A 24,585-nucleotide genomic window follows, 5' to 3' on the forward strand; every position below is an offset into this window, starting at 1 on the left:
GTGTCGATATATGGGAGATGGCGCTTAGGAGGTGTTTGAAAATGTCTCAGCAGCCCGTTTGGGGTTTGTGTGGTCCAGAGCAGATGCTGTGCTTAGGGATAGCACCTGCAGGCAGACAAGAAACCAGCTAAGGTTGGGGGTGGGAGGCGAGGGAAGGAGCTGGGTTGAGAGTGGTTTTAGCTGAACAAAAGGAACTGAGCTCATAATGCTGGTTGCATGGCAGCTCAGAAAACTGCTGTGAGCATCTGCAGTTGAGAAGCCCCCAAGAACAGAAGCAAGGCCCAAGGACTGTACCTCTCATGCACAGACTTCGAGGCCTACCATGAAAGGTCTGGATGGCCAACTGGTCAGGACAAGCCCATGACATCTTAGCATTGGAGGCAACCATGCAGGGAAGAAAGTCGGCCTCTGGGAGGATGGGAGGCATCATAGAACGCTCAGGGTGGGAGGCGGGGAGACTTTGGAGTTTGAGTGGATCCTGGCATAGGTGGAAGCATGGAGACCTTACACAACCTCCGCTTCAGGGTTAGGAGGACTGCAGCATCAGCCCTTGGGGACTGAATGCCACTTTCAAAACAAAGCCTGGTCTCCTCAGGCTGAACACACACATTCCCTGTCCATAAGACAGGGGGAAGCCAGATTTGAATCAGGTCGTCCCCTTCTCTTGACTCTTGAGTGGCTAGCACCTGAGAATGGTGGAGATACCGTATTTTTCCGTGTATAAGACTATACTTTTTCCTAAAATAGTTAGACTAAAAATTGAGGGTCGTCTTATACACGGAAGTAAGCCGAGGAGAGAACCGCAGGAATGCGAAACTGCCCATACCCAGTGATGAGCTGCCAAAATCCCAACCCCTATCCACCCCCCACCCCACCCCCGAACTCCCCTGCCCTCTCTCCGGGCGGCCGGGGACGCGGGGACGGGGCTGGAGCCGGGCGGCCGGGGAAGCGGGGACGGGGCTGGAACCGGGTGGCCGGGGAAGCCGAGCAGGGCGGCCAGGGAAGCGGGGACAGGGACCCGGAGCCGGGCGGCCGGGAAAGCGGGGCCGGTGGCTGGGAAAGCAGAGCCGGGTAAGCGGGGCCGGGCGGCCGGGGTTAGCGGGGCCGGGTAAGCGGGACCGGGCGGCCGGGGAAGTGGGGCCAGCGGCGTGCCGGGCGCCAGGAAGCGAGGCGGGGAAGCGGGACCGGGCGGCCGGGAAGCGAGCCAGCGGCGTGCGGGCGGCCAGGAAGCGAGCGGGAAGCGGGACCGGGCGGCCGGGAAGCGGAGCCAGCGGCGTGCCGGCGGCCAGGGAAGCGAGGGGGGGAAGTGGGACCGGGCGGCCGGGGAAGCGGAGCCCGGCGGCCGTGCCGGGTGGCCAGGGAAGCGGGGCGGGGAAGCGGAGCCCGGTGGCCGTGCCGGGCGGCCGGGGAAGCGGGGCTGGGGAGCGGGCGGCCGGAACGGGTGGCAGGAGTCGGGCGGCCGGGGAGGGATGCAGCAGGAGCCGGGCAGGGCCACCGCCGGAGACCAGCTGGGGTGCATGGCCCTCCTCGTCCCCTCTACCCCTACCTCCGCGTCCTCTTCCTCGGACTGAGCGGCAAAGTCGGGGGGGACAGCTGCAGCGCGGCTGGAGGGCAAAGAAAACAAAACAAAAAAACTTGTGGCATGGTTGGAACGGCAAAGCAGGAGGGAAAAAAACCAATCAAACAAAAAAACCTGCGGCGCAGCCGGAGCAGCGGGGGGAGGGACCTGCAGCATGGCCGGAGGGGCTAAGCAGGGAAAGAAAACAAAACAAAACAAAAAAAACCTGGGGCATGGCCGGAGCGGCAAAGCAGGAGGGGGGAAAAAACAAAACAAAACAAAAAACCTGAATTTGGGATTAGAAAAGTAGGGGGCGTCTTATACATGGGGGCGTCTTATACACGGAAAAATACGGGTAAGTTTCAAACCCCACTGAAGTCTATAGGAGAAGGGGACTAAGACCCTGATGCAAAGCCCACTGAAGTCACCATGGCCTTCAATGGGCTTCGGAGTAGGTGCCAAATCTGTGTTGACTTCCCCCAGCAAGTGCTTTTCTCCCTCTTTGCCAGTTAAGTCCCTTGGAAGAATAAATGAGCACATGCTATTAAACGTCCTTGAGTAGGGTTCTTCGCCCTTTAAAGCAATGTCTCTGCACCGAGGTGAGCCTAGTTAAAAAGGCCTGTATTCCTGGTATTATTTTAAGAGCTATCCATACATCATCCTGGAGAAACCATGTTTAAAAAACCCAGCCCCAAAAAAACTCCATCCTAAATGTTGACTCTAGTGGTGACATTTGTGAAAGTGACAAAATATTTATGCAGTTGGCCTTGGTTCTGGTCAGGGCTTCTGGAAATAAACCAATGCCTTGTTAAATTGTGTATGGAGTTGAGGGGTGGAAATGCAAGGAGGAAAATGCCTAACATCTTACGCAACTTGTGCAAATAAAATCATGGCTTTACTACTGCGTGAAAAAACTCTGGAATTAATAGATCTCCTTTGGCTTGGGGGTGTGGGATACAAACCCAGCTAGGATTCATAAACTATTTAAAGCAAAGAAGTGCTACTTTTAAACCCACACATCTGGATTCTAGAGTTAAAGCTGTGTCATCGGTGCCCATGTTAACCCCTGGCTTTCCCGTGGTTTGTGTATCCGAGCTGCTTAAAAGTAATTCTAAGCTGAGCATTTAGCAGACAGGAATAGTTCTGTCCTCAGTATAAACATTAAGCAAATAGTGATTGTTTTTGGTCCATATTTAGATTTATGGACCAGAAGTAAATATTGTTAGTTTATAATTTATTTGTGAAGGTCATCATTGATGATATTGACTGAAAACTTAAGCCAAAACATGCTTTTAGCCCTGATCTCAGAAAAGCACTTAAGCATATACATAATATGACTTCAGTGGGATTTAAGTACATGCTTAAAGTTAAGCACCAGCTTAAATGTTGTGCTGAACAGGGATAGATTTCAGCTAAGCATAAACTTCAGTGCAGTACTGAATCAGGACCATAGTAATATACAGATTGAGCCAAAGCCCATTGGTGGACTATTTTGGAGAAGTTCACTGGCCTGTGTTATACAGCAGGTCAGATCAGATGACCACAGTGATCCCTTCTGGCCTTGGATCTATGAAGTGAATGGAATGACACCCTTTGACTTCAGTATTCAAATGGCTTGTTAGAGACACCTTTTAACGTTGCTTTCTAGATGTAATCTATCTGTTTCCATAATATCCAAAGCACTTTCTTTCCCCTCATATCACTGTGCTCCATAAATTGAACATATAGCTGGGAGATAAAGGGCTCCAGGGCTTGTTACACTGTGATCCAAAGGTTTTTGTGGTTTGGGGCTTGCATGTGAGTACTCGTCATCCAAAATAAAAATGGTCTTTTTCTGGCTTACTTTATGTTGTTTTGAAAGCGGTATGAGCTAACCAGGAGAAAGGGACTCATATTCCAGGATAAGAGCATGATTAGCTGGTAATCAGGATGCCTGGATTTTATTCTGGCTCTGCCATCAACTCACTGTGTACCATGGGCAATGGTCGCGCTGTGTCACTTTCCCCGTCTGTAAAATGGGAATAACCACACTGACCTCCCTCCCAGGTGGTTAGCCGGGAGGCTTCATGAACATTGGTAAAGTGCTTTGAGACCAAAGGTGTCCTAGAAGGGCAAATTATATAATGTGGATTTATTTTCTCCTCCTCCCCAAAAGTGTCAAAAAAATTAAAGGTTTTGGCAAATTCAAGATCTACTAGAGAATTCCCAATTGGGTGTGTCTTAGTTGTTCGAGCCTGTGCCATTTGCGTGTTACTGTGAATACAGAACTTTCTTTTATAGTTTGCAGTGTTGTTGTAGCCGTGTTGGTCCCAGGGTATTAGCTATAAAAGGTTTTACCTCACCCACCTTGTCTGCCTTTTGTATACGTTTTAAACACTGAACTCTGTTCTGTTTTTATACCACACCCAGCACTGTGGTATCTAGGAAACTCTTCTCCGCTCTTTTCTTAAATGAATACCTTTCAGTTCAGGGTCTCAAAGCACTTTACAAATATTAATAAATTGAGACTCTCAACCTTCAGGGAGGCTGGGAAATCTTATTATCCTCATTCTACAGATGGGGCAAATGAGGTGTGGAGAGGTGCAGTGGCTTGTTCAAAGTTACCCAGCAAGTTGTAATGGGAACCCAGAATAGAACCCAAGTGTCCTGACTCCCAGTGTTGTAGTTTCACTACTAGATCACCCTTCCTCTGTCTCTCTCAGATCTCATGGGTAGGTCCGGAGAGCCATTATATAAATGCCTTTATTTCACAAACCATTATATAGGAATGTGTTTGTACAGCATCTAGCGTAGTGGAGTCCTGTTCATCTGGAAAAGGGGGGTGAACATTAGGGTGGCAAAATTTGCAGACTGTGCAAAGTTATTCAAGATAGTTAAGACCAAAGTTGGTGGCAAAAAGTTACAAAGGGATCTAACAAAACTAGGTGACTGGGCAGCAAAATGGCAGATGAAATTCAGTGTTGATAAATGCAAAGTAATGCACACTGGAAAACATAATCCCTACAATACATACAAAGTGGAGGGGTTTGAATTAGCTGTTACCACTTAAGAAAGAGATCTTGGAGTCATCGTGGATAGTTCTCTGAAAATAACTGCTCAATGTGTAGCGGCAGTCAAAAAAGCTAACTATGTTAAGAACTATTAGGAAAGGGATAGATAATATGGCAGAAAATTTCATAATGCCACTGTATAAATTCATGGTACACCCACACCTTGTATACCTGGTTGCCCCAGCTCAAAGAAGATACATTAGAATGGGAAAAAGTACAGCGAAGGGCAGCAAAAATGATTAGGAGTATGGAACAGCTGAGAGTAGATTAAAAAGACTGGAACTGCTCAGTTTAGAAATGAGACAACTGAGAAGGAATATGATAGAAGTCTATAAAATCAGGAATGGTATGAAGAAAGTGAATAGGGAAGTGTTATTTACCCCTTCATATAACACAAACACACAATGAAATTAATAGGTGGAAGTTTAAAACAAACAGAGAGAAGTACTTCTTCACACAACGCGCAGTCAACCTGTGGAACTCATTGCCAGGGAATGTTGTGATGGCCAAAATTATAACTGGGTTCAAAAAATAATTAGATAAGTTCATGGAGGTTATGTTCATCAATGGCTATTAGCTAAGATGGTCAAGGACACAACCCGATGCTCCGGGTGTCCCTAAACCTCCATCTGCCAGAAGCTGGGACTGGACGACAGGGGATGGAGCACTTGAAACTGTCCTGTTCTCTTCATTCCCTTTGAATTATCTGGCACTGCCCACAGTTATAGACAGGATACTGGTCTCAATGGACCATTGATCTGACCCAATATGGTCTTTCTTATGGAACATATATGGATCCAGAATTCATATCTTGTCCGAAATGCCCAACTGTCGAGAACTCATGATCAGAAGTAGACTCTGCCTGTGGAGTTGATGGACCAGCCTCCTGGTGCAGAGGCAAATAGAGAATGTGTTGTATCCTGTTTATGCTATACCCATCACAGTTGTATCCAACTGCCTTAATTTTTTGGCACTATCCATGCAGCCCTAGTCACTGCTGATCTGAGTGGGGTTTGATCCAGTGAAATATATAGCCCCTTAACAATCCCTACAGCTAGTCCGTCCGCCTTATATAAATTGTGGAGGGCACAAAATTATTGTCACCTGAAGATGCGAGTCTACAGTTTGTGGTTTCCTGACTCCCAGCCCCATGCACCTTCCCCTTGGCTTTGCTGCAGCCGATGGCCCTTGTCTGAACCCCCAGAGTTGGGCATCTTTTCAGGAGCTCCATAACCACCTGGCTATCGCTGATCCTTATCCCCCACCATTCTTTGTGCTCTGAGTTCTCCAGTTAAAATCTGCATGGGAAGGTTCCAAGTGAAAATGTGTGTCTGCTAATGGGAAATGAATTCTCTCTTCCTCTGAGGGATTGTTGCATGAGGAAAACAACACAAGGTCTAAAAAAAAAAATGACCTCACGCCATCTCCTAGGGAATGTTCAGCCAGATGAAGGAGATGAAGGAGTGGGAGACAGCACTGGGGCAGCACAATGCATGTGTCGCTATCCCTGTGTAAACACCCTGTAGCTGCAGAAACCTCTTAAAACCCAGAATGAGAGGGAAGTGAACGCTTTGATCTGTGGATGTGTCTGTTGTTTTCTAAATGCATATTCTTCCTTTTTTTAAAAATTGTGCTTCAAATTAAAAAAAAAAAGCCTATTGTTATCTTTGCCTGTTTTTCCTGGTGACAGACTCTGGCAGGGTGCCCTAAACTTCCATTATTCCCCATGTAACCGTTTCAGCATGGCTGACAATTTGTTACTGGCTCTTCTTCGTTGGAGCACAATGGACCAAATCTTCTGCCCCTATGTGAAGCTGGAGTGAATGAAATGTGCCATGGCGGCTAGGGAGACTGAATGCTCCTCAGACTGCAAATATTGTGATCTCCTACTCAGGCTGGTGGGAGTTTTCTTACCCTCTGCAATGTCTTTGATCAACCATCATGAAATCTCCTTATATGGTACTGTGGATGGAGCTCCTACGGAGGATAGGCCCTATCTGGGATTACTGTTGCTTGCCGCTATTTCCTGGTCCAGTGGAACCGCCCTGGGTGGAAAGGATGGTCTTGTGGCTAAGGCAGTAGATTGCTACTCAGGAGATTTGTGTCCAGTTCTTGGCTCCGTCACGGACACCCCGTGTCACCTTCTCTGTGAGATGCTCCAATACTGCAGTGATTTGCTGGGATGACATGTGAGCACCCATAGGGATGGGTTTGCTGCCTTTTCAGGCCATACGTACGTGCAGAGAGGGAAGCTAGGCGCACTACCCAGGCATCCTACTCGATAGCTTTTGGGTGAAAAGAGGCTTCAGAGAGACTCGTGCTATGGGGCAGTCATAAACAGCAATGGACAATTGGACCACATCGAGACAAGTTTGCAAAGTAGCCTCCACTCAGCCCCTCATTATGTATCCCCAAAGTAATGCTCCTGGCTCCCTGGTTTTTGGTCATGCACTTTTGCACGGCCATGTTCTCAGTCACCCACAAAGGCCAATCCTTACGTGCACTTCGGGCAGCTTGTGCACACAGGGCTTGTTCTGGGAGTGCAAGGAAAACAAACTCACTCTTGTTGAAAATGACGCCGTCGGCATCATGGGAGCACAGGTCAGGGATGGCACTGGCTGCAGCCATGCGAGCTTTCCCCTCTCCTCCTCCCTGTGCTTCCTGGCCAAGGCTCATCCCTGAGGCAAGAAGAGTTCAGTCTCCATGGCCCATTGGGTTGGTGTCCTCCGTGCTGAGCGCACCAAAAAGGGTGGGGCTAATTGTGGTGTGAATTTTGTGGTGTGGCCACCCACCAGTCAAGAACTGGACTGAGACCAGCTCATTTCACACAGGCCTCCAAACACAGTGTCCGATTTTGCACCTCCATAGTTAGAGGCTCCTTTGGGAATTGTGTATGACTCATCCGTCCCATTGCCACTGAGAACTCTGCCCTGGGACATAGACCCCTCCACTGGGGGAAATCAGCGAAGCTCCAACAATCTACGTCAGCTGAAGATCTGGATCAGAGGTTCAAATTAATCTCCAGTGGAATTCCATTAGCTTCACTGGGAATGAGGAATTATTTTGGGGCAGTTTTCTGGCCTGTGTTTTATGCAGGAGGTCAAAGGAGATGATCATGGTGGTCCTCTGTGGCTTTCGAATCTAGAAAACTATGAGCTTGGCTCAGCAGCTGGCCATGCCAATAGCACTGTCAAACCTAAATTCAGTCCTGAGCATGTTGCTAATACTTAGCTTTTCATCCAGTGTTGTGCACGAGGCCCTATGGTGTTTTGGCATTTTGATTACATGTGATGCTGTGTATTTAAGGCTGGTTTATGGGTGTTTACACTAGTGCGTAAACCTGTAATTTATAACCTCAATGTATAAATCAACATAGTTAAAGGTCTTGTCTCTAGTGCCTTGAAGTCTGTCTCCAGATTTAGAAGACAGGTTTTTTTTTTGTTTTTGTTTTTTTGTTTTTAAATAGTGTTTAGTTTTCCTCTAGTTATGGCGCTAAAAAGATCATCTGGTTGGAGAAGGACAGGTTCTGCTCTGGGTTACAGTGTCAGCCGGGGCTTGCTGACGTCAGTGAAGAAGCACTGGTATGAGTGAGAAGAATTTCCATTTGGACTCAGGAGTGTGGGGACAGCGACATGTAAGAAAGTCTGATGTTTACACGACAAACCCACGTCTGGAGGGAAAGTTGATGCCATTGCATCCTTGCAGGGGGTGTGATGTCAGTAGCTGAATGCAGGTTTAGGAGTGTACTGGGCAGAGTATTTGTACGGGCAGGGCAGTGACCTGAAAGGAGATTGGGGTCCCATTGCGCTAGTCCCTGCTCAAAGACAGCCCCAGTCCCAAGAACTTACAGTCTAAACACACAAGACAGGTGTTGGAGCTTGTTAAACACTCGAGATGTGTTAGCAGAAAAATAAAATTAGAACAAAAGCAACTCGTTTAAAATGATACCGAGAAGAGTGACTCTTAAAGGCTTGGGAAAGGGCTGACTGAAAAGCCAGAGGATGTTCCCAGCAAAGTTGTTCTTATCCAGATCTATAATACTCAGTAGTGTGTATGTGCACTGCTCCTCTGTGTGTCATGGGTCCGATACGGATAGGTTGGTATTCAAGGTGCTTTGCTTTCAGCTCATACTGTGGGGGCCTAGGTTTTTGGAGCAGAGTTCTGTCCCCGCTGTTGCTGTGAAATTCCAAGTGGCCATGGTGGGCGGCACAGTGACAACTGTGAAGTTGCTCAGTAACCACAGATTTGTTACAGCTGTTGTAAACATGGCCTCTGCTAGGGTGGATTGGGAATGATGCAACTTGACCCTTCTTCTGCCTTGCCTGGAGCCATTTTTGTGTTGTTTCTGCATTAGGGTAGCTACCCTTGGCCCTGGTGCAGAAGCACTGTGCCCATGCAACATAGTCCCGTAAATTACCAGGGTAAATCACATGGGTGCAACTCCTGTTTTGCACTGTCTATATTAGTGGTTTGCACTAGTGCAAACTGCACTATTTATACAAGTCCTTACTCTAAATACAAAGGCTGTTGGCTGCCCCACTGGTACTCGCTGACCAGTAAGGGATGACAGAGGGATACTGGAAAGGCAAATGTCTTGGGTTCATTTGCAGCCATCAAGCCAGTGAGAACTTGTACCTTTGAGTTGTGTGTTGAGCACAGCTGAACTAAATGTTGGTATTAGGCTGGGAAGGGTGAGTGTAGTAACCAGGATGTCAGTGCTGCTAATGGAAAGGAGCTTTATTCATCCATCTTCCCTCATTTTCTTTCTCGTTCCTGTGAGTGTCTTTCAGCTCTTGCTCCCCTCTCTCTCATTGGAAGGGGTTGATTTCTGGGTTTATTGAAGGGACATCTCCACTTCGTATGCGTATGTCCCTGTTTCCATGTCAGTGGGGTCGAGAATCTGGGGATAGAGAGGAGAGGTTACAGTTACTCATGAGCACAGTGATTCTCCAGAGAGAGTCTTGATTGTGGTTAGGGAGGGGAAAGGAGGGGGTCCCAGTGGCAGGTGGCTTTTCAAAGATCCATTGTGCAGTCAAGGATATTGCTAGCAATTTATATACCTGCTGCCATCTTGCCCCATCCACAAAATCCAAAACAACCTTTCTGCTACAAACACTCTGATCATTAGTGCCCTGATTTGGCAGCCAGGGCCCCTGCTCTTGCGTGGGGGTTGAAGTTGTTCTGTACCTACCTTGCAGGACAGGTCCAGAATCCCCATATAGGGTATAGTGGTTCCTCTGTCACTCCCTGCCCTAGGTTAAATCCCCAATAGCCAGTGCCGGGGAACAGAGAATTGCCATACTGGATCACACAAGGAGTCCATCTAGTCAAGATCCTGGTTCCAACAGCGGCCACCACCAGCTGCTTCCAAGGAAGGAGTAAGAAACCCTAAAGGAAGCAGTGATAGGATAACCTGCTTTTGGGGTAAATTTCTTCCTGACCCTCAATAGATAGCGGTTAGCTTATGCCCTGAAGCATGAGGGCTTAGATCCCTCCCAAACCCCTTTATTTATTTTTAGAATGTATTGTTTTAACTTTGGTTAGCTTTGTTAGCCATCTCAGTGGATAACATTCAGTTTTGATTCCAAATGGATAGGGGACTAGACAGATTCCCGGATCTTCCACAGGTTTGCTGGGTGATCTTGGACAAGTCACTTCCTCTCTCTGCGCCTCATTAGCTGTAAAATGTGGAAGATGATACTGAGCTCCTTTGTAAAGTGTTTTGAGATCTCCAGATGAAAAGCACTAAGAACTAGCTATTATTACTAAGCTCTTGGCCGCGGCGGTATCTTGAGGCGAATCGTGCTTGTGTGAAAGATGTCTTTCCTTTTATTGGTCTGGAATGCTGGGATATTTGTTTAGCCAGCCAGCACTGTTTTGCACAACTGATCTAATTTCAAAAGAGTTTTGCTCATAAAACGTGCCACAAAGCTTCTCCACCCTCACACACTGGCCGAGCTGTCCCCCAAAACCGATGCTGTCCATTTCCCGCTAGGTTCAGGCAAGCTGCCCCTCCTTTCACTGCGTCTCACACTCCATCTCTCCCTCCTGCCAGACGGTTACACGCCTGGCTGGTCCCATCCAATTCCTCAGGATCACACGAGTGCGTTGCTGAGTCTCTTTCATTTCTTCGTCAAGGATGGCAAAAACAATTGCAAGTTTGCTCATGTCCTGCATCACTGTTCCCTGAGTGGGGAGAAAGGGTAGCTGCTTCTAGCAGTGTGGTCTAGCAGCAAGAGCACTATACTGGGATTTAGGACCTGATCTAGGTGTTAGGTTTGACAGCTGCAAGCATTCAAAAATCGTTAGACCGGCTTAAAAATCTGTGGTTTCACAAAATAATGAAGTGGGGCTCTTTGTATTTAGCTACTGGTTTGAGAGCGTTGGGGGTGATGTCTCAGGGTTTTCTCTGCAACCAAGAGGGCTAGAAATTTACTTCAAAGACAAGAAAAATGAAATTCTCCCCACATCATTTGTCTCCAGGAACTGAGGTTTAAGAAAGACACTAAATATCACGGGACTTGGACTAGAACTGCTGGAGTTGGCAGCACTGGGGTTCTATCCCTTGCTCTGCTACCAACTTGCTGAGTGACCCTGGGGAAGTTTCTTCCTCTCAGTTTCTTGCCTCTTTTCACCCCCCCCCCCCCCTTTGTGTGTCGTGTCTATTTATACTTTGGGGTAGAGACGGTCTCTTACCACGTGTGTACAGTGCCCAAGTCACTGGGGCCCTGATCTCATATGGAGTCTGTAGACCCGACTGTCATGCAAACAGCCGTTACTAATGGGTGGCAGTGGGAGTGCTTGAGATGAGTGATTTGCAGGGATGTGTGTCGGGATAAAGCCCTTAAAGGAAAGTCCTCCCCGCTGAATGTCATTGAAAACACATTGCCTTGGGTGCAGAATGTCAGTGCTAAGAGCTTCGAAAGCACCTTTCATCTGGGGAGCTACAAACAGGAATTATCATTCCACGACCCCTTCCCCACCATTTCTGTGCGGGATTTACAATGACCCCTATTTTACTGATGGAGAAACTGAGGCACAGAGCGGTTGAGCTGATTTGCCTACATTCACGCAGTGGAGTCTGTGCCTGACAGAGAGAGGGACTAGGACCCTGGATTCCTGCCTCCCTGCTCTAAGCACTAGGTAGCACTGCCTCCCAAAACTGGGAACGGAACCCAGGGTTTTTCTTACTCTAACCATGCTTTCCTGGAGATCGGACTAGTCCTGGCTCCTACTCCCCGGTGCTAATCGTTAGCCCACACTTCCTCCCAGAAAATTGGCTCTTCAGAGGTATCTTGAATGATTCAGGGAGAAAGAGCCCCTTGGGCTAAGATGGTTCACGCAGTATCCAGCGAAGGGGATGGATCTCACCAGGGTAAGGCAGAGTCCCCGCCACCCATCGTATATTCCTACACAAAGTGGCGGGGACTGGAACTGAGGAGAAGGGGGAAGCTGCTGAAATGCAGCAAATATTCTAGATCATTTACCGACCGATTCTTTTGCTATTTCCAATTCTCCCTCTCCCTGCCTGCCCCTCCCCTACACCCACACAGCAGAAAGAAGAGAGCATATTCTTTGATCGGGAGTTTCCATTGATCGACAGAGTGAGGGTGCATAACATGCTCTCTTGTCTTGAGACCAGGCACCAAAGAGGTGTGCTGCGAATCATGGGATCTGTAAACTGGTTTATTTAATTCCCTTTTCTGAATACTCTATCCCTCCCCCCCGCACCCCATACACCTGCCCAACCCCCCCCCCCCATTCCTTCTGAACATGGCAAAAAGGGATGTGTGTGTGTGTGGGGGGGGGATTGCACAGTGCTTGTTGGGTCTGGAGGTTGCATGGGAGTCTTGCATTGATCCATTGATTGCACATGGTCTCTTGCCTGACCTCCTTGCTCCCAGGGAAGCTGTCTCCATGGCTACTGGCCCTGCTCCCCCAGTGGCAGACTGTAAATTCCTGCAGGCAGAGCAGAGCCTGGGGATGGGGGGGTGGAATCAAAGAAGGAGTAGCCAAAGCCAAATAGAAAGAAAGGAAGAAAGGGCGTTGCTTGGATGGATCTCTCCTTTCCACTCCCCTTTCTCAGGTCCCCAGCTCTAGACCAAGGCTCCTTGTTTCCCCCTTTCATTTCTGCTGCTGCTGCTGCTGCTCTCTTGCAAAACTGGAATTGGCTGGGATTATTTTAAAAAAAAAAAATCTGAGGCAGCAGCCGGGAGAGCGATCAAGTCCACTTTCTTCAAACTGCCCTGGGTCTCCTTCTCTCACTCGCTTCTCTTTAGAATCAAAAGCCTCAAGCTGAACCCAGAGCAGCGTTTTCCATCAGTTCAGTTCCCTTCCCTCCCCCAGTCTCTCTCACAGCCAGAAGAGAGCTCCTTATCCCCCCCCCCTTTTTTTTTCTTTCTTGCATGTTTAGGCTGTTGTTGAAAAGCATCAGAAAATTCCCCCCCACCCACCATCCCGTATCCTTCACACACACAGAGACTGCAATGGGGGCTTTGCAGATTGCTGGATTTTGCATTCTCTTCTTTCTCCTCCACTCTGGAAACACGTTGGCAAATAAAGCTAGCCAAGGTAAGAAGAATCTTCCCTGCTCTAAGGTTTACTGTTCTGTCTGCATGCAGGCGACTTGTACCTTTCCTTTGGGTTTTTAATTCCGTCTGCCGTCTGAGAATTGAGCACCATCAACAATAAATTGTGGAGTTGTTTGCAAGGTTGATCACAGAATTATCCTGCTCTCCCTTTAGTTTTTAGCCCTTTAATGAATGCGGTGTTCATGTCTTAGAGCTTGGTTTAGACTTTCTTTTGAGAGGCGAAAGGGGGAATATTGGGTGGGAAAAGTTTTTGTTGTTGGTTTGTGGCTTTGCTTTGATTTTTAGCCCTAGAATCAGAAAGAGGAAGAAGGGAGCAGTTTTCTTCAGTGTCTCTATCTGTAAAATGGGAAGAAGAATTCCTACTCCCATGTGAGTTGGGAAGACTAATTAGCTAATTTTTTTAGAGTTAATAAGTGATGCTGAGAGAGACAAAAAAGAGTTGATGCTGGTAATGATGGAAGGTGTAAAGTGCATATTAATATTTATTTTTGTTGTATATTCAAGTTTATTTAACCTTGGAAACATTTAGCTACTCCTTTGGTGATGGATGCCAGAGACAAACTTAAGATAGATGATGTATAGTGCTTTGGAGATATATATATATATGCAGGCGACTTGTACCTTTTCTTTGGGTTTTTAATTCCAAAACCAAAGCTCTCTGTGTGTGTAGATATATAGCCAAAGCACTGTGTGTGTGTAAATACACTCTGCCTTTATCTGCTTCAGGTTTTTCTATATCACCACTTCTATATTTACCTTGACTTTTTCTATATACACGCATTTAGCTTTATGCGTGGTCTATCTGTATTTTAAGTTTTTTTATAGCACCTCTATATTTTGCTTAGACTTTTACACAAACACACACGCGTGCGCGCATACACACACACACACACACACACACAGATATGTGTCGTCTGGCTAGCTATATCTTCTTTTTTTCTATAGCACCGCTATCGGTATCAATCTCTGTTTTTTCTATACACTCACACACACACACTTTTCTCTCTTTCTGTACGTATAGATCATCTATATAAATCTGTCATGGCTTTTTTTTTTATACTAGTATCTAAGCACCTATGGATATGCTGAGATTAAATAGTGAGTAGGAGAAATACGGGGGTCAGTAGGGGACGTTTCTAAAGAACATTAATGATAATCATATTTCAGCCATGGGTATTCTCCCCCTCATCCCCATCCCCTGCAAGGTTAGAAGGAATTTCAAGGCTATTGTCTTATCTCTTTTAAAGTGTTTTTAAAACAATAGAAGACTTTATGGGAGGACTGTCTGGGCAAACGCAAGCGGATATTTTCCAGGGTTTGGAAAGAGAAAGTCCAGCTTAATGTAAAGCTTTATGATTTAGGCTCAGAAAGGAATGTTTCGGTTTTTATCCCGCCTCAAATTATCTTTGGTGTATACATTGCTTTCATTTCTTATCATAATATTTATTTATTAAGGCCTTTTGGTTTCCAGTTCCATTTAAGCCTGGCCCAGAATTGCATTAAAATAGCAAAGTAAAATTCCATCCTGCAGAGACTTGACAGATCCCTTCAGGGGAAGAAGGAGGAGGGGTGGGGAGAGACAAAACATTGGGCTAGATTCTCCACTGAGGTAAATCCAGAGATTTACCCCAGTTGATGATCTACCCTCTCCCCATTTTAATTAAAAGAACCTTTCTGATCCAATGAGCTGATAAACTGAATTATTCTTGCAACTGTAGATTAGCAGGCAACTCTTCTAATCAATTAATTCTGTAGCGTACAATAGTAGCTGTTCTCAGTGAGGATGTTTCCAGTGAATTGTGAGTGAAGAGTAGCTGTGAAAAAGTTTGAACTTGAGGATTAGATCCTTCTATATCGCTGGAAAGACCCGAGGTCTTGAACTAAATGGTATGGAGAGAGGGAGAGACAGGAAAAAAGTTGAACTTGGAAAGCATGGAGTATAAATTGCATATCACAGAGAAAAATGTATCCTCATTGGGAATCCAGTATCCATTGGCTTTCAGAATGAACAAGTCACTGTAGGTCTCTGGGAAACTGACATGTAAAAATTAGGGTGGTCAAGGCACATTTTACTGGGAGGTTTTGAAAAACGATGGGCCAGATCCGTGGCTGGTGTAAATCTATGAAGCTATGTTGTTTTACACCAGCTGAGGATGTGGCCTTGTATAAAATATTTCCCTTTTTTTTTTTAAAGGGCTCTTTAAAAATCTACTAACTTTGAAGCTTTTATCCTTCTACCACCCAGGCAACTGTCTTGAAAGCTGGAGGCAGTTCATCTCCATATTATGGGTTTGCCTTCATTTTAATAAACAATCTCAGCATTTGTAGGGCTTGCTGACTTATTCATAACTTTGAATTATCCGTTGGAAGTTTAGTCTGAAAGAAAGGAACAAATTTAGTACAATCATCCTCCAGACCTCACTTAAGTGGAGCCAGTGTCTGGAAGAGCTTTGGCCCTCTGGGGAACTTGTCAGGTCTGTTTAGGCAGGGAAAGGCAGAGGAATTAATAGAAAACCAAATAATCTGGGTTTAATTAACAGATAGACAAAAAAAGATGCTGGCAAGCCAAGAATTATATGTACCAAGTTGCTAGTGAGGTCTGCGTTCTTCCCATAAACCCCTGGATAAACTGGTCAAAGAGTATATTTCAGGATACTTTGGAAGACTTGACTATATGTCAAGTCTCCTTTTGTACGGAAGAGTTGATAAATTCACCCATTCTTGTTTATTCCTTTGTCTACCTGTTATAGCATTTTACGATCCATAAGAGCGTGACATGGAAGCCACCTGCTCTACTGCAGGGCTTCACTCTTGTAAATAAGCCACAAGTGCAAGCCAGCCTCTAACTACTGGGGGTCAAGAGAACATAAGAATGGCCCTACTGGGTCAGACCAAAGGTCCATCTAGCCCAGTATCCTGTCTTCTGACAGTGGCCAGTGCCAGGTGCCCCAGAGGGAATGAACAGAACAGGGAATCATCAAGTGTCGCCCATTCCCAGCTTCTTTCTCCCAGGAAATCTTTCCTCGGGAGCAGGTCATCCCATCAATGCCTCCTGCAGGGTGTCTTGCACCTTCCTCTGAAGCAGCTGGTGCCAGCCTCTCTGAGACGGAATTCTGAGCCAGATATGGACCCATTGTCTGATCCAGTCTGGCAGTTCCTATGGTTCTAGGTAATCATGCTTCTGCTTTAGATCCTCCCTTAAGTCATTGAGCTGCAGCCTCCACATTTTCAGAAGCAATGCAAAATTGCATTTGCCCTTTGATGGGAAAAATTCTGAAAGAAAATAAGGCGGGCGAGGGGTGAATATAGCATCTCTCAAAGGATTCTGCTACTTCGTTCTTAATACCAGGGTTGCAAACACTAGATAGTGCAAAGTCTAATACAGACCCTGTGCAAATGCAGTAAAGCAAAATGAGATTTAAAATCTCGTGTGTGTGCGTACGTGGACGCGTGCATGCACATGTGTATTAAATAGAGACAGAATGCATAGCCTAAATAATTATTATTCTACAAGTAAAAGCATTAATTAGCCTCCTTTCTTAAATATCTATAAAGACATAATACTTTCCTGGCTCCAGTTTGCACTAGAAGGAAAAGATCTTTCAGCCTCCCATCAAGAATCTTCGCTATCTACCCAGAGGCATTAATCTCCAGTGTTATTACGAAGATGCTGATTGCAGATGGGTTTCTGGAGTAATGGGTTGGGTTCTCTTTTAATGGGAGTGCACCTGCAGGGCCCACAGCATGGGGAATTTTCAAGAATATAATTTATATGATTGCAGAGAAAAGACGCTCCCCTCCCATCTCAGTGTAACCTTTTCCCCCCACTCCTTCTCTTTCCTCCTCCCCCTGCTTATGCCCTGGAAAAGTCAGAGTATTATAATCACGCTCCCCCTGCCGCCACACTAAAATATGAAATATAAAACTGTAAACATTTCAACATGCAGCAGTTCAAAGGAGATCTTTGATTGAGGGCATCTAACATGCCTGTACTTAGATTTAATAAAAAGGGGGGTAAGAGGGAGGGAAGACGACTTTTTTTTTATTTTTTTTAACTGACGACTGGAGTATAAATATCCAGACACCTTGAATCTTCCTGTGCTGAGGTGCATTGCTGTCTCCAAACGGTGGAGGATTTTTATTTATTTATTTTTCTGAGCAGAAAGTCACACCGGAGTAATCTATTTAGGAAAAAATATGCATGAATAACTTTACCCTTCACTTTCGAAATTATAAGTCTCTAGAGGGGTGTTCGGAAAAGCTTGTGATGGTAAAGAAGGTTTGCTCTGTCTCACAATGTGAAACTAGCCCCAGTGCGCCATCAGACTGACTTTTAGTTAAGGCCCTTTTCCCTTCTGGAGATCATGTGATCATCAGTTTCTAAACATAAAATTTTTTAAAAGGAAGTTTGATTAGTTTAAAAAATCCACTATCCAAACTGGGGGGGAACAAAAACCAAAACAAAAAACCCATAGTAACAAACACTCCTATTTTCTTAAAGAATTAAGGGCTGGTGCACTTTAGAATAGTTGCATCTAAATGGATTTAAAATCGGTCTGTTAAACTGGTGCAAAACCCTCCTGGTATAGACTGAATTGGAAGTAGAAGTGGGTTTAAATCGGCACAGCTTTTCCAATGCAGATCAGCCCACAGGGACTGAGTCTGATCTCCTGCGTGCTGGTGTGAAATTGGTATGAAGGAGAGGACCCAAACAATGATTAACGTTTGCCAACCTCTCCAGAGCAGAGCAAATTATTTAAAAAATAGCTTGGGGGTGTTGTAACATCTTAAAGAAACAAACCTTAGGGGGGAGACAAGCACGAAAACCGCAAAGAAATTTACAAAAGAAAGACCAGCTTGTAGTGAGGCGTTCGAGATTGCACAGCACGAACTGTGGGACCGGGATGGCACGGGGAACCACGGAGCCACAGGCTGATTATAAAAAGCCATGAGAGCTCATCAGCAATAATACAGAAGAGTCAGCAAGGTGTAATGATGGAAAAACCTGATGAAAGGCCCAGCACTGACTCTTACCCCGACCATTGAGTAAGGGAGCCCAGGATTGGCCCTCACATGGGTATTACGGGTGTCAACTGATGGCCCACTTGAGATCAGTCTGTAAAATTGTTGCCTTGTGGCCAAATTCAGCTCTGTTACATGGAATTATCAAGCCATAATGCTGTCAAAACCACTCCGTAACTGAGAGCGGAATTTGCCCATTCATTGTCACAGTTCCCCTCATAGGAACCTGCACACAAAAGGAGTAGCCATGTACCATAAACATGGCATACAGGAGCTTTGCTGCCCCAACGTCATCGTTGAATAGTCTCTCTTCTTTACATAAGGGAGGGTGTTATTGAGGAGGAAACATGGCTAGTGGATAGGACCCTGGACGAGGCTGCAGGAGACCTGGGTTCAAATCCTGCTGGTGCGTCCTTGAGCAAGTCACTTGATCTCCCTTTGCTGACTGTAAAATGGGGGATAACCCCTCCTGGGGCTCCGTTAGAAGACAATCCCTTATTGATTGTGAGGTGCTAAGATGTGGGGATGAGAGTCACATGCTGTGGAATGGCTCCTTCGGAGCCTTAGGTGTGATGAGAAAGCAGCTGCTGCTGCCCTGAGATTGGCTGACCACGGTGAATTCATCCTTCCTTCTGTGGCAGAGGCCAGGTGGTGGTGGAGAGCGGCCAGGGAGGAGAGGAGCACATGGCAGCGTACATGCTAGCCAGCAAAAGGCCTGGTTTTGCCCAAGTGCAAGTGTTAGGAATTCTGCCCTCCTGCTGCATAAAATAGTGCTCACAACAAGACTGTTACTCCAGTTCTCCGCTGGTGACTTCAGTGGGTACATATACACAGTAGCTTGGCGGGTGTGTCCCAGTGTGGGTAGAAAGACAATCAATATGGTCGCAGTGGCATGGGTGGGCAGGCCCACCTGATCCCCAGGGTCCATCCCTGGGTGTCTAGTCCGTGCTGCCATGGCTGCTCTCCTCTTTTTAATGCACTAGCTTGTGCAGAGCTAGCGTGTCTGTCTGCCCACACTAGGAAGCACTTGGCCAGCTGCTGTGTAGACATACCCTATGGAGTGACTCCTGATTTATGCCAGGGAAAGGGCGGTCAGGCCCAGAGCATCTCTGCGCTCTCACTCCCTTCCCCCAGTAGCACAACCAAGGATTTTGCCCTTAGAGATTGTGTCTGAGATTTTCATGGCCCTTTAATTTTAATGGGAACTGGGTGTCCAAACTGGATGGCTTTGGGAATCTCAGCCTAGCAACAAGGGTACTTTCAAAGCGGTTCAGCCCCTTCTGATTGGTGTGGCAGGACAGTCTTGTGGGTAGAGCACAGGACTAGGAGTCAGGACACCTGGGTTCTGCCCTGACTTGCTGTTCAGCTGTAGGCAAATCATTCTTTGCCTCCACATGCTTCGAGTTCCCCTATCTGTGAAATGGGAATAATACCCCATCAGGGTGGGAAGGGAGAGGGGGCATGAAAGCCTGAGTAGTGCTTTGAGCCACGGGCAAGGAAGGCCGTCGCGAAGGCCACTGGCTTGTTGTCATCTGTTGGAAGTGCACATAAATGCCTGCTCCATCCACCAGATTTTCAGAAGAGCTCAGAATGTTGGGTGCTGGTCACGTGACAGTCTGGCCCCCCCCGGGTCTACTTGAGTTGCCAAATGCAGGGCCTGGCTAACACTGGAAAGCCCTGGGGGTAGTGCTTGAGATTTGAACTCCGAGTCTTTGACTGCACATGTCCATTGCCTGTGGGTGTCTCTTCCCTTCTCTCTTAACTTTGTAACCCACTGTGGCCTCTAAGGTTGCCAGTTTTGTTTGGACATATTCCTGGAGGTTTCATCATGTGACATATTCTTTGATTCCTGGAGACTCCAGGACAATCCTGGAGGGATGACAACCCTATTGCCCTCTCCCAAAAAACAAGGCTCTGTAGAGAGTTGTCTGGGGAAGCGGTGAATTCTGAGGCCTCCTGATAAACCATTCCAGTACAAAGAGACTCAGCCAGCCAGCTTCTTTAGAGATGCCTCCAGAGTACATTCTGAGCTCGTGAGGCCTGTTTCTGGAGGAAGGGGCCATGTGTTCAGGCCGTTTCATCGTCTTCCAGATGAAGCAGCGCGTTGTCCTGTGACCAGACCTTTTAAGTGCAATACAAATTGCCCTCCCGAGTCCCTCTGCTCCCTGGCTGTGCTGTGCGCCAAACAAATGATTAATAAACTGCACCGCAATGTCTGAGGTGGTTCTTAATACCCTGGTGAAAAGGGCTCCTGAAGTTATAAAGCTTAAATTTGGCATTAAGGCTGAGTGGAAACTTAATGAGCCTGCCAACAACTACACACACAAGTGTGCATGCACACACACACACGGAAAGGCTGTTAACTGTATTTTTATATAGTATATATATTTAATTTAAAAGAAAAATCTGAAGCTCTTATAGAGAGACGAAAATTACAGCATTTTTGTTTGTATTGGAGTTGTTTTTGCCACCACCCCGGCTTTGCAAATTGATTTGGGCTTTTAGCCTAGAGATAAAAATGTATTGGTGCTTTTTTTTTTTTTGGTCTTAACACAAAAAAGGAGGAGGAGAAAGGACCCATAGCCAGGGTTTTTTTAAAAAATAATAAAAAAATAAAGCTGGTAGCACGGATAATGTGGCCTAGTGGATGAAGCACTGGACTGGGATTCAGGAGACCTGTGCTCTGTTCTTGGCTCTGCTACTAGCCTGCTGGGTGACCTTGGGCAAGTAACATCTTTTTGTGACTCGGTTTTCCCATCTGTAAAATAGGGATAATAATAGTGACCTCTTTTGAAAAGCGCTTTGAGATGTGACAATGAAAAGTGGCCACATAAGAGCTAGGTATTATGATGTGTATGTACAGTGGGACCTTGGAATGTCTGGCACCACTGCAGTACAAATAGGGCGGAAGCGAGAGACCACTGGTTAGGGTATTAGCCTGGGGCGCTGGAGATCTGGATTCAGTTCTTGCTGTGCCACAGACTTTCTGCATCCCCTTGGACAAGTCACTTAGGGTCCATCTACACGGGGATAAAAGTCCCATGGTGGGCCTGGGTCAGCTGAGTCGGTCTCATGGAGCTTGGGCTGCGGGGCTAAAAATTGCTGTGTAGACGTTTGGGCTCGGGCTGCAGCCTGAGCTCTGGGACCCTCCCCCATCGCCAGTTATTTAGGTGCCCAGATGGAAGCTGGGCTTTCTTGAAAACCCAGCACTAATTGGGGACGCTGAGCCCTTCTGAAAATTCTGGCCTCGGTGTTTACACTTTTCCTATCTTTGCAGTCGTAAGAGAGGGCAATGCTGGTTTTGATTTTGCCTACAGTAGTCTGCATTTCCTTTGCTAACCAGGTCACTGATCCTTGCGCTCCTGTTTCTTAGGAATGCCACACATCCTTGGATCTGCCAGCGTGGTCCTATGGCACAGCATCCTGTCTTACCTTCCTGCTCCTGTATGAAGAGCCAGCAGACACTCTAGCTTGCTAGGTAGCTTTTACAGGGCTCCCATTAATGCAGTATCTGAGTGCCTGGCAATTTCTAATGTAGTTTTCCTTGTGACAGGCCTAGAAGCTATTGTCCTCACTGTGCAGGTAAGGAATTGAGGCACAGAGACGTAAGGCTAGATTTTAAAATGTATTTAGGTGCCTAAAGGTGAAGATAAATGCCTAGGTGCCTAACTCCCTTTGGAAAGCCCACTTGGCACCTATCTGTACCTTTGGGTGCCTAAAGACCTCTAGAAATTTGGCCCTAAGTGACATGTCCAAAGTCTGTGATGAGCCCAGATCTCCCAAGTTAGCACCCAAATCACTAGATGATCATTTCTCAGTCGGCAGTGCAGAGGGGGATGGGTCCAGACAGCAACCCCTAGTCATGAGCTCACTCTGTAGACTCCCTGCTGGGGAGTCGGTGGGGCTGGGAGGGAGAGGGGAATTCCCACAGGATAAAAAACAAGATGGGGTAGGAGAGGACAGTCAGAGTGAAAGTGATGGGGGGAGAGTAGAAATGGTCAGGGGAACGGAGAGAGAGTGGCAGCTGTGCGAGGGAGCTGGGGGAACACCCAGGTGCCAGCTCATTGCAGTGAGGGAGCTCACAGCTGACAGAGGTTGGAGCTGTCAGCATGATTAGGAGTTGGAAGAGAGAAGGTGTGGGCTGTGGCTCAAGAGATGTGTGAGCACAGGAGGCCTTCCCCCCCCCAAATTTCTCACTGTATTTATTTTTGCCTTAGTGCTTTGAGGCTGTTTGCTCCAGGAACCCCCTGTCCTTGGAGTTTGTTTTTGTTTCTGACCAGCGGCCACCCCTCCGGGGCCATGTCTCTGCTCCTTTGGTGGGTGCAGAAGCCCCGAGGGTGCTCGAAAATGGGGGCTGTCCCCATGGCTAGGGAGCAACCCAAATAAATTCCCCTCAGCTTTTCCTTCTGCTTCTCCACTGCCCCGTTCTCCTCCTGAGTGACGCACAAAATTCCATTTGGGGCAGACTGTGCCCTAGGCATGTGCTGTGGTTGCCTCTTCCCAGAACCCTTTGCTGCTGCTGGCTGTCCACTAGCGCCTGGCCATATGAAAGAAGAGAGAGAGACAGTGAAGAAGAAATTGTATCCTCACTCTCAGGTACCCAAATGCTTCTCCCCTCCCCCCGCCCCCGCATCTCCTTAGTGTGGCACCAGTCTTGGACCCATCCCACTGTGGGCCTGGTAGTGACAAGAGTTAATAATTTAGTCCTTGGTCAAGATCAACGTAGGCACTAGCACTACCCAGAGGGCCCATGGGAATCACTCTGCACGTGTGGGTTCAAAATAGCCTGTGTGTCTCAACCTGCTGGTAAGCTGCAAAGTCTGCCCGTGTTCAGCAGGCATTTGAGGAGGGCTGCGGGTGGGGGTCTGTCTCTCAGGAATTTGCAGGGTGGTTGGGGATTTTGATCTGGTCTCAGATGTTCCAGTGACAGTGGATGGGAGGAGAATGTGCTGGTGTGTTTTTTTTGCATTGGATTTTTAACTTCTGTGCCCAGAGCCTGGTATAGGCGGTGCCCGTGTTTTCCTTGCAATCAAAATAAGGCCTGGTCTACACTTAAAAGTTAAGTATCAGAGGGGTAGCCGTGTTAGTCTGGATCTGTAAAAAGCAACAAAGAGTCCTGTGGCACCTTATAGACGAACACATGTATTGGAGCATAAGCTTTCGTGGGTGAATACTCATGTGTCTGACGAAGTGGGTATTCACCCACGAAAGCTCATGCTCCAATACATCTGTTAGTCTATAAAGTGCCACTGGACTCTTTGTTGCTTAAAAGTTAGGTCAACATCGCTCTGGCACTCCCTGTGTGTTGTGGCTGTGCCAATCTAACCCCTGGTGTAGATGTGTCTCGGTGCACCTAACTACCACTGCTTGGAGAGGTGGATTCCCTATGGCAATGGAAGAACCCTTTCTGTCGCTAGAGGAAGCGTCTACACGACGGTGGCTGCAGCGGCACAGCTACAGCAGCCAGAGTGTAGACGTGGCCTAAGTGAAGAGTGAATTGTCTTGCAGCATGGGCTGAGCCGGCGTCCAGATGAGTTGCTGTGTTCTAATTGTCTAGACCCGGCTGGGAACGGTCACATAGTGAAAGTTTGTGTCAGCTGGTTTACCCAGCACCTGAATTCATCCTCATGAGGCTGATAAGTCTGGCTCTGCCTGATGATGGAGCTGCGCAGACGAGTGTGGGGCTGCTAGGCAGAGCTCCTCTGGGAACGGCGCTGTACAGTCTCTCTCTCCTCATGTGCAGTCACTAATTCTTGGTGCCTCCATTTTTGGACGGATTTTTGAATTCATCGGGAGGTCTAATGGCTCAGCCCCATTGTAAATCAGACCCATAGGGTCTCCAGCTGGGTTCCCATAATTAGTGCCCACTTCTAATCATTTAGGTTGAAGTAGCTAGTAGTGACTCCACACAAGAACAAATGACTCCAGCCATTTCAACCTCAAAATGTTGAAATCCTTCCTCATGCTCCTAATTATGAGCCCTACTCATGGTCCAGGACCCCCTTGTGCTGTATAAACAAAACAAATGTCAAATGTCAAGTGCTAGCTGTGTCAGGAAAGGATATGTCACACAGGAACTTCCTTCACCCAGAATGCTAGAAAAAACCTAAGTCTGAGCCTGGATTTGAGAGCTGAGACTAAAAGGACTTTCTTTCATCAAGGGGAAGCATCACATAGGTTGTGTCCTACATTTGAGAGAGAGGGGATTTTACAAAAGCAAATATGAACAGAAACATCAATGGGATGTTGAAAACATTCTGCTCAGATGGTCTAATAATTGAAACCCTCCTGCCTTTCAAAGTGCTGGAAACGCAAACAGCAGTGTCATGCCTAGAGCTTGTCAAAATTTTTCAACTGACATTTT

General features: G+C 46.9%; 1 protein-coding gene across 3 annotated transcripts in view; it reads left to right on the top strand.

Moving 5' to 3' along the window:
• Positions 1–24,585, top strand: part of SCUBE3 (signal peptide, CUB domain and EGF like domain containing 3) — a 135,012-nt gene that overhangs the window by 19,323 nt on the left and 91,104 nt on the right. For all 3 annotated transcript variants that reach the window (XM_039534858.1, XM_039534859.1, XM_039534857.1), the window contains one exon: positions 13,022–13,179. In XM_039534858.1, the coding sequence (XP_039390792.1) occupies positions 13,022–13,179 (158 nt within the window). The remainder of the gene's footprint in view (positions 1–13,021; positions 13,180–24,585) is intronic.

Source organism: Mauremys reevesii, linkage group 4, assembly GCF_016161935.1.
Source record: "Mauremys reevesii isolate NIE-2019 linkage group 4, ASM1616193v1, whole genome shotgun sequence".
NCBI classification, from domain to species: Eukaryota; Metazoa; Chordata; order Testudines; family Geoemydidae; genus Mauremys; species Mauremys reevesii.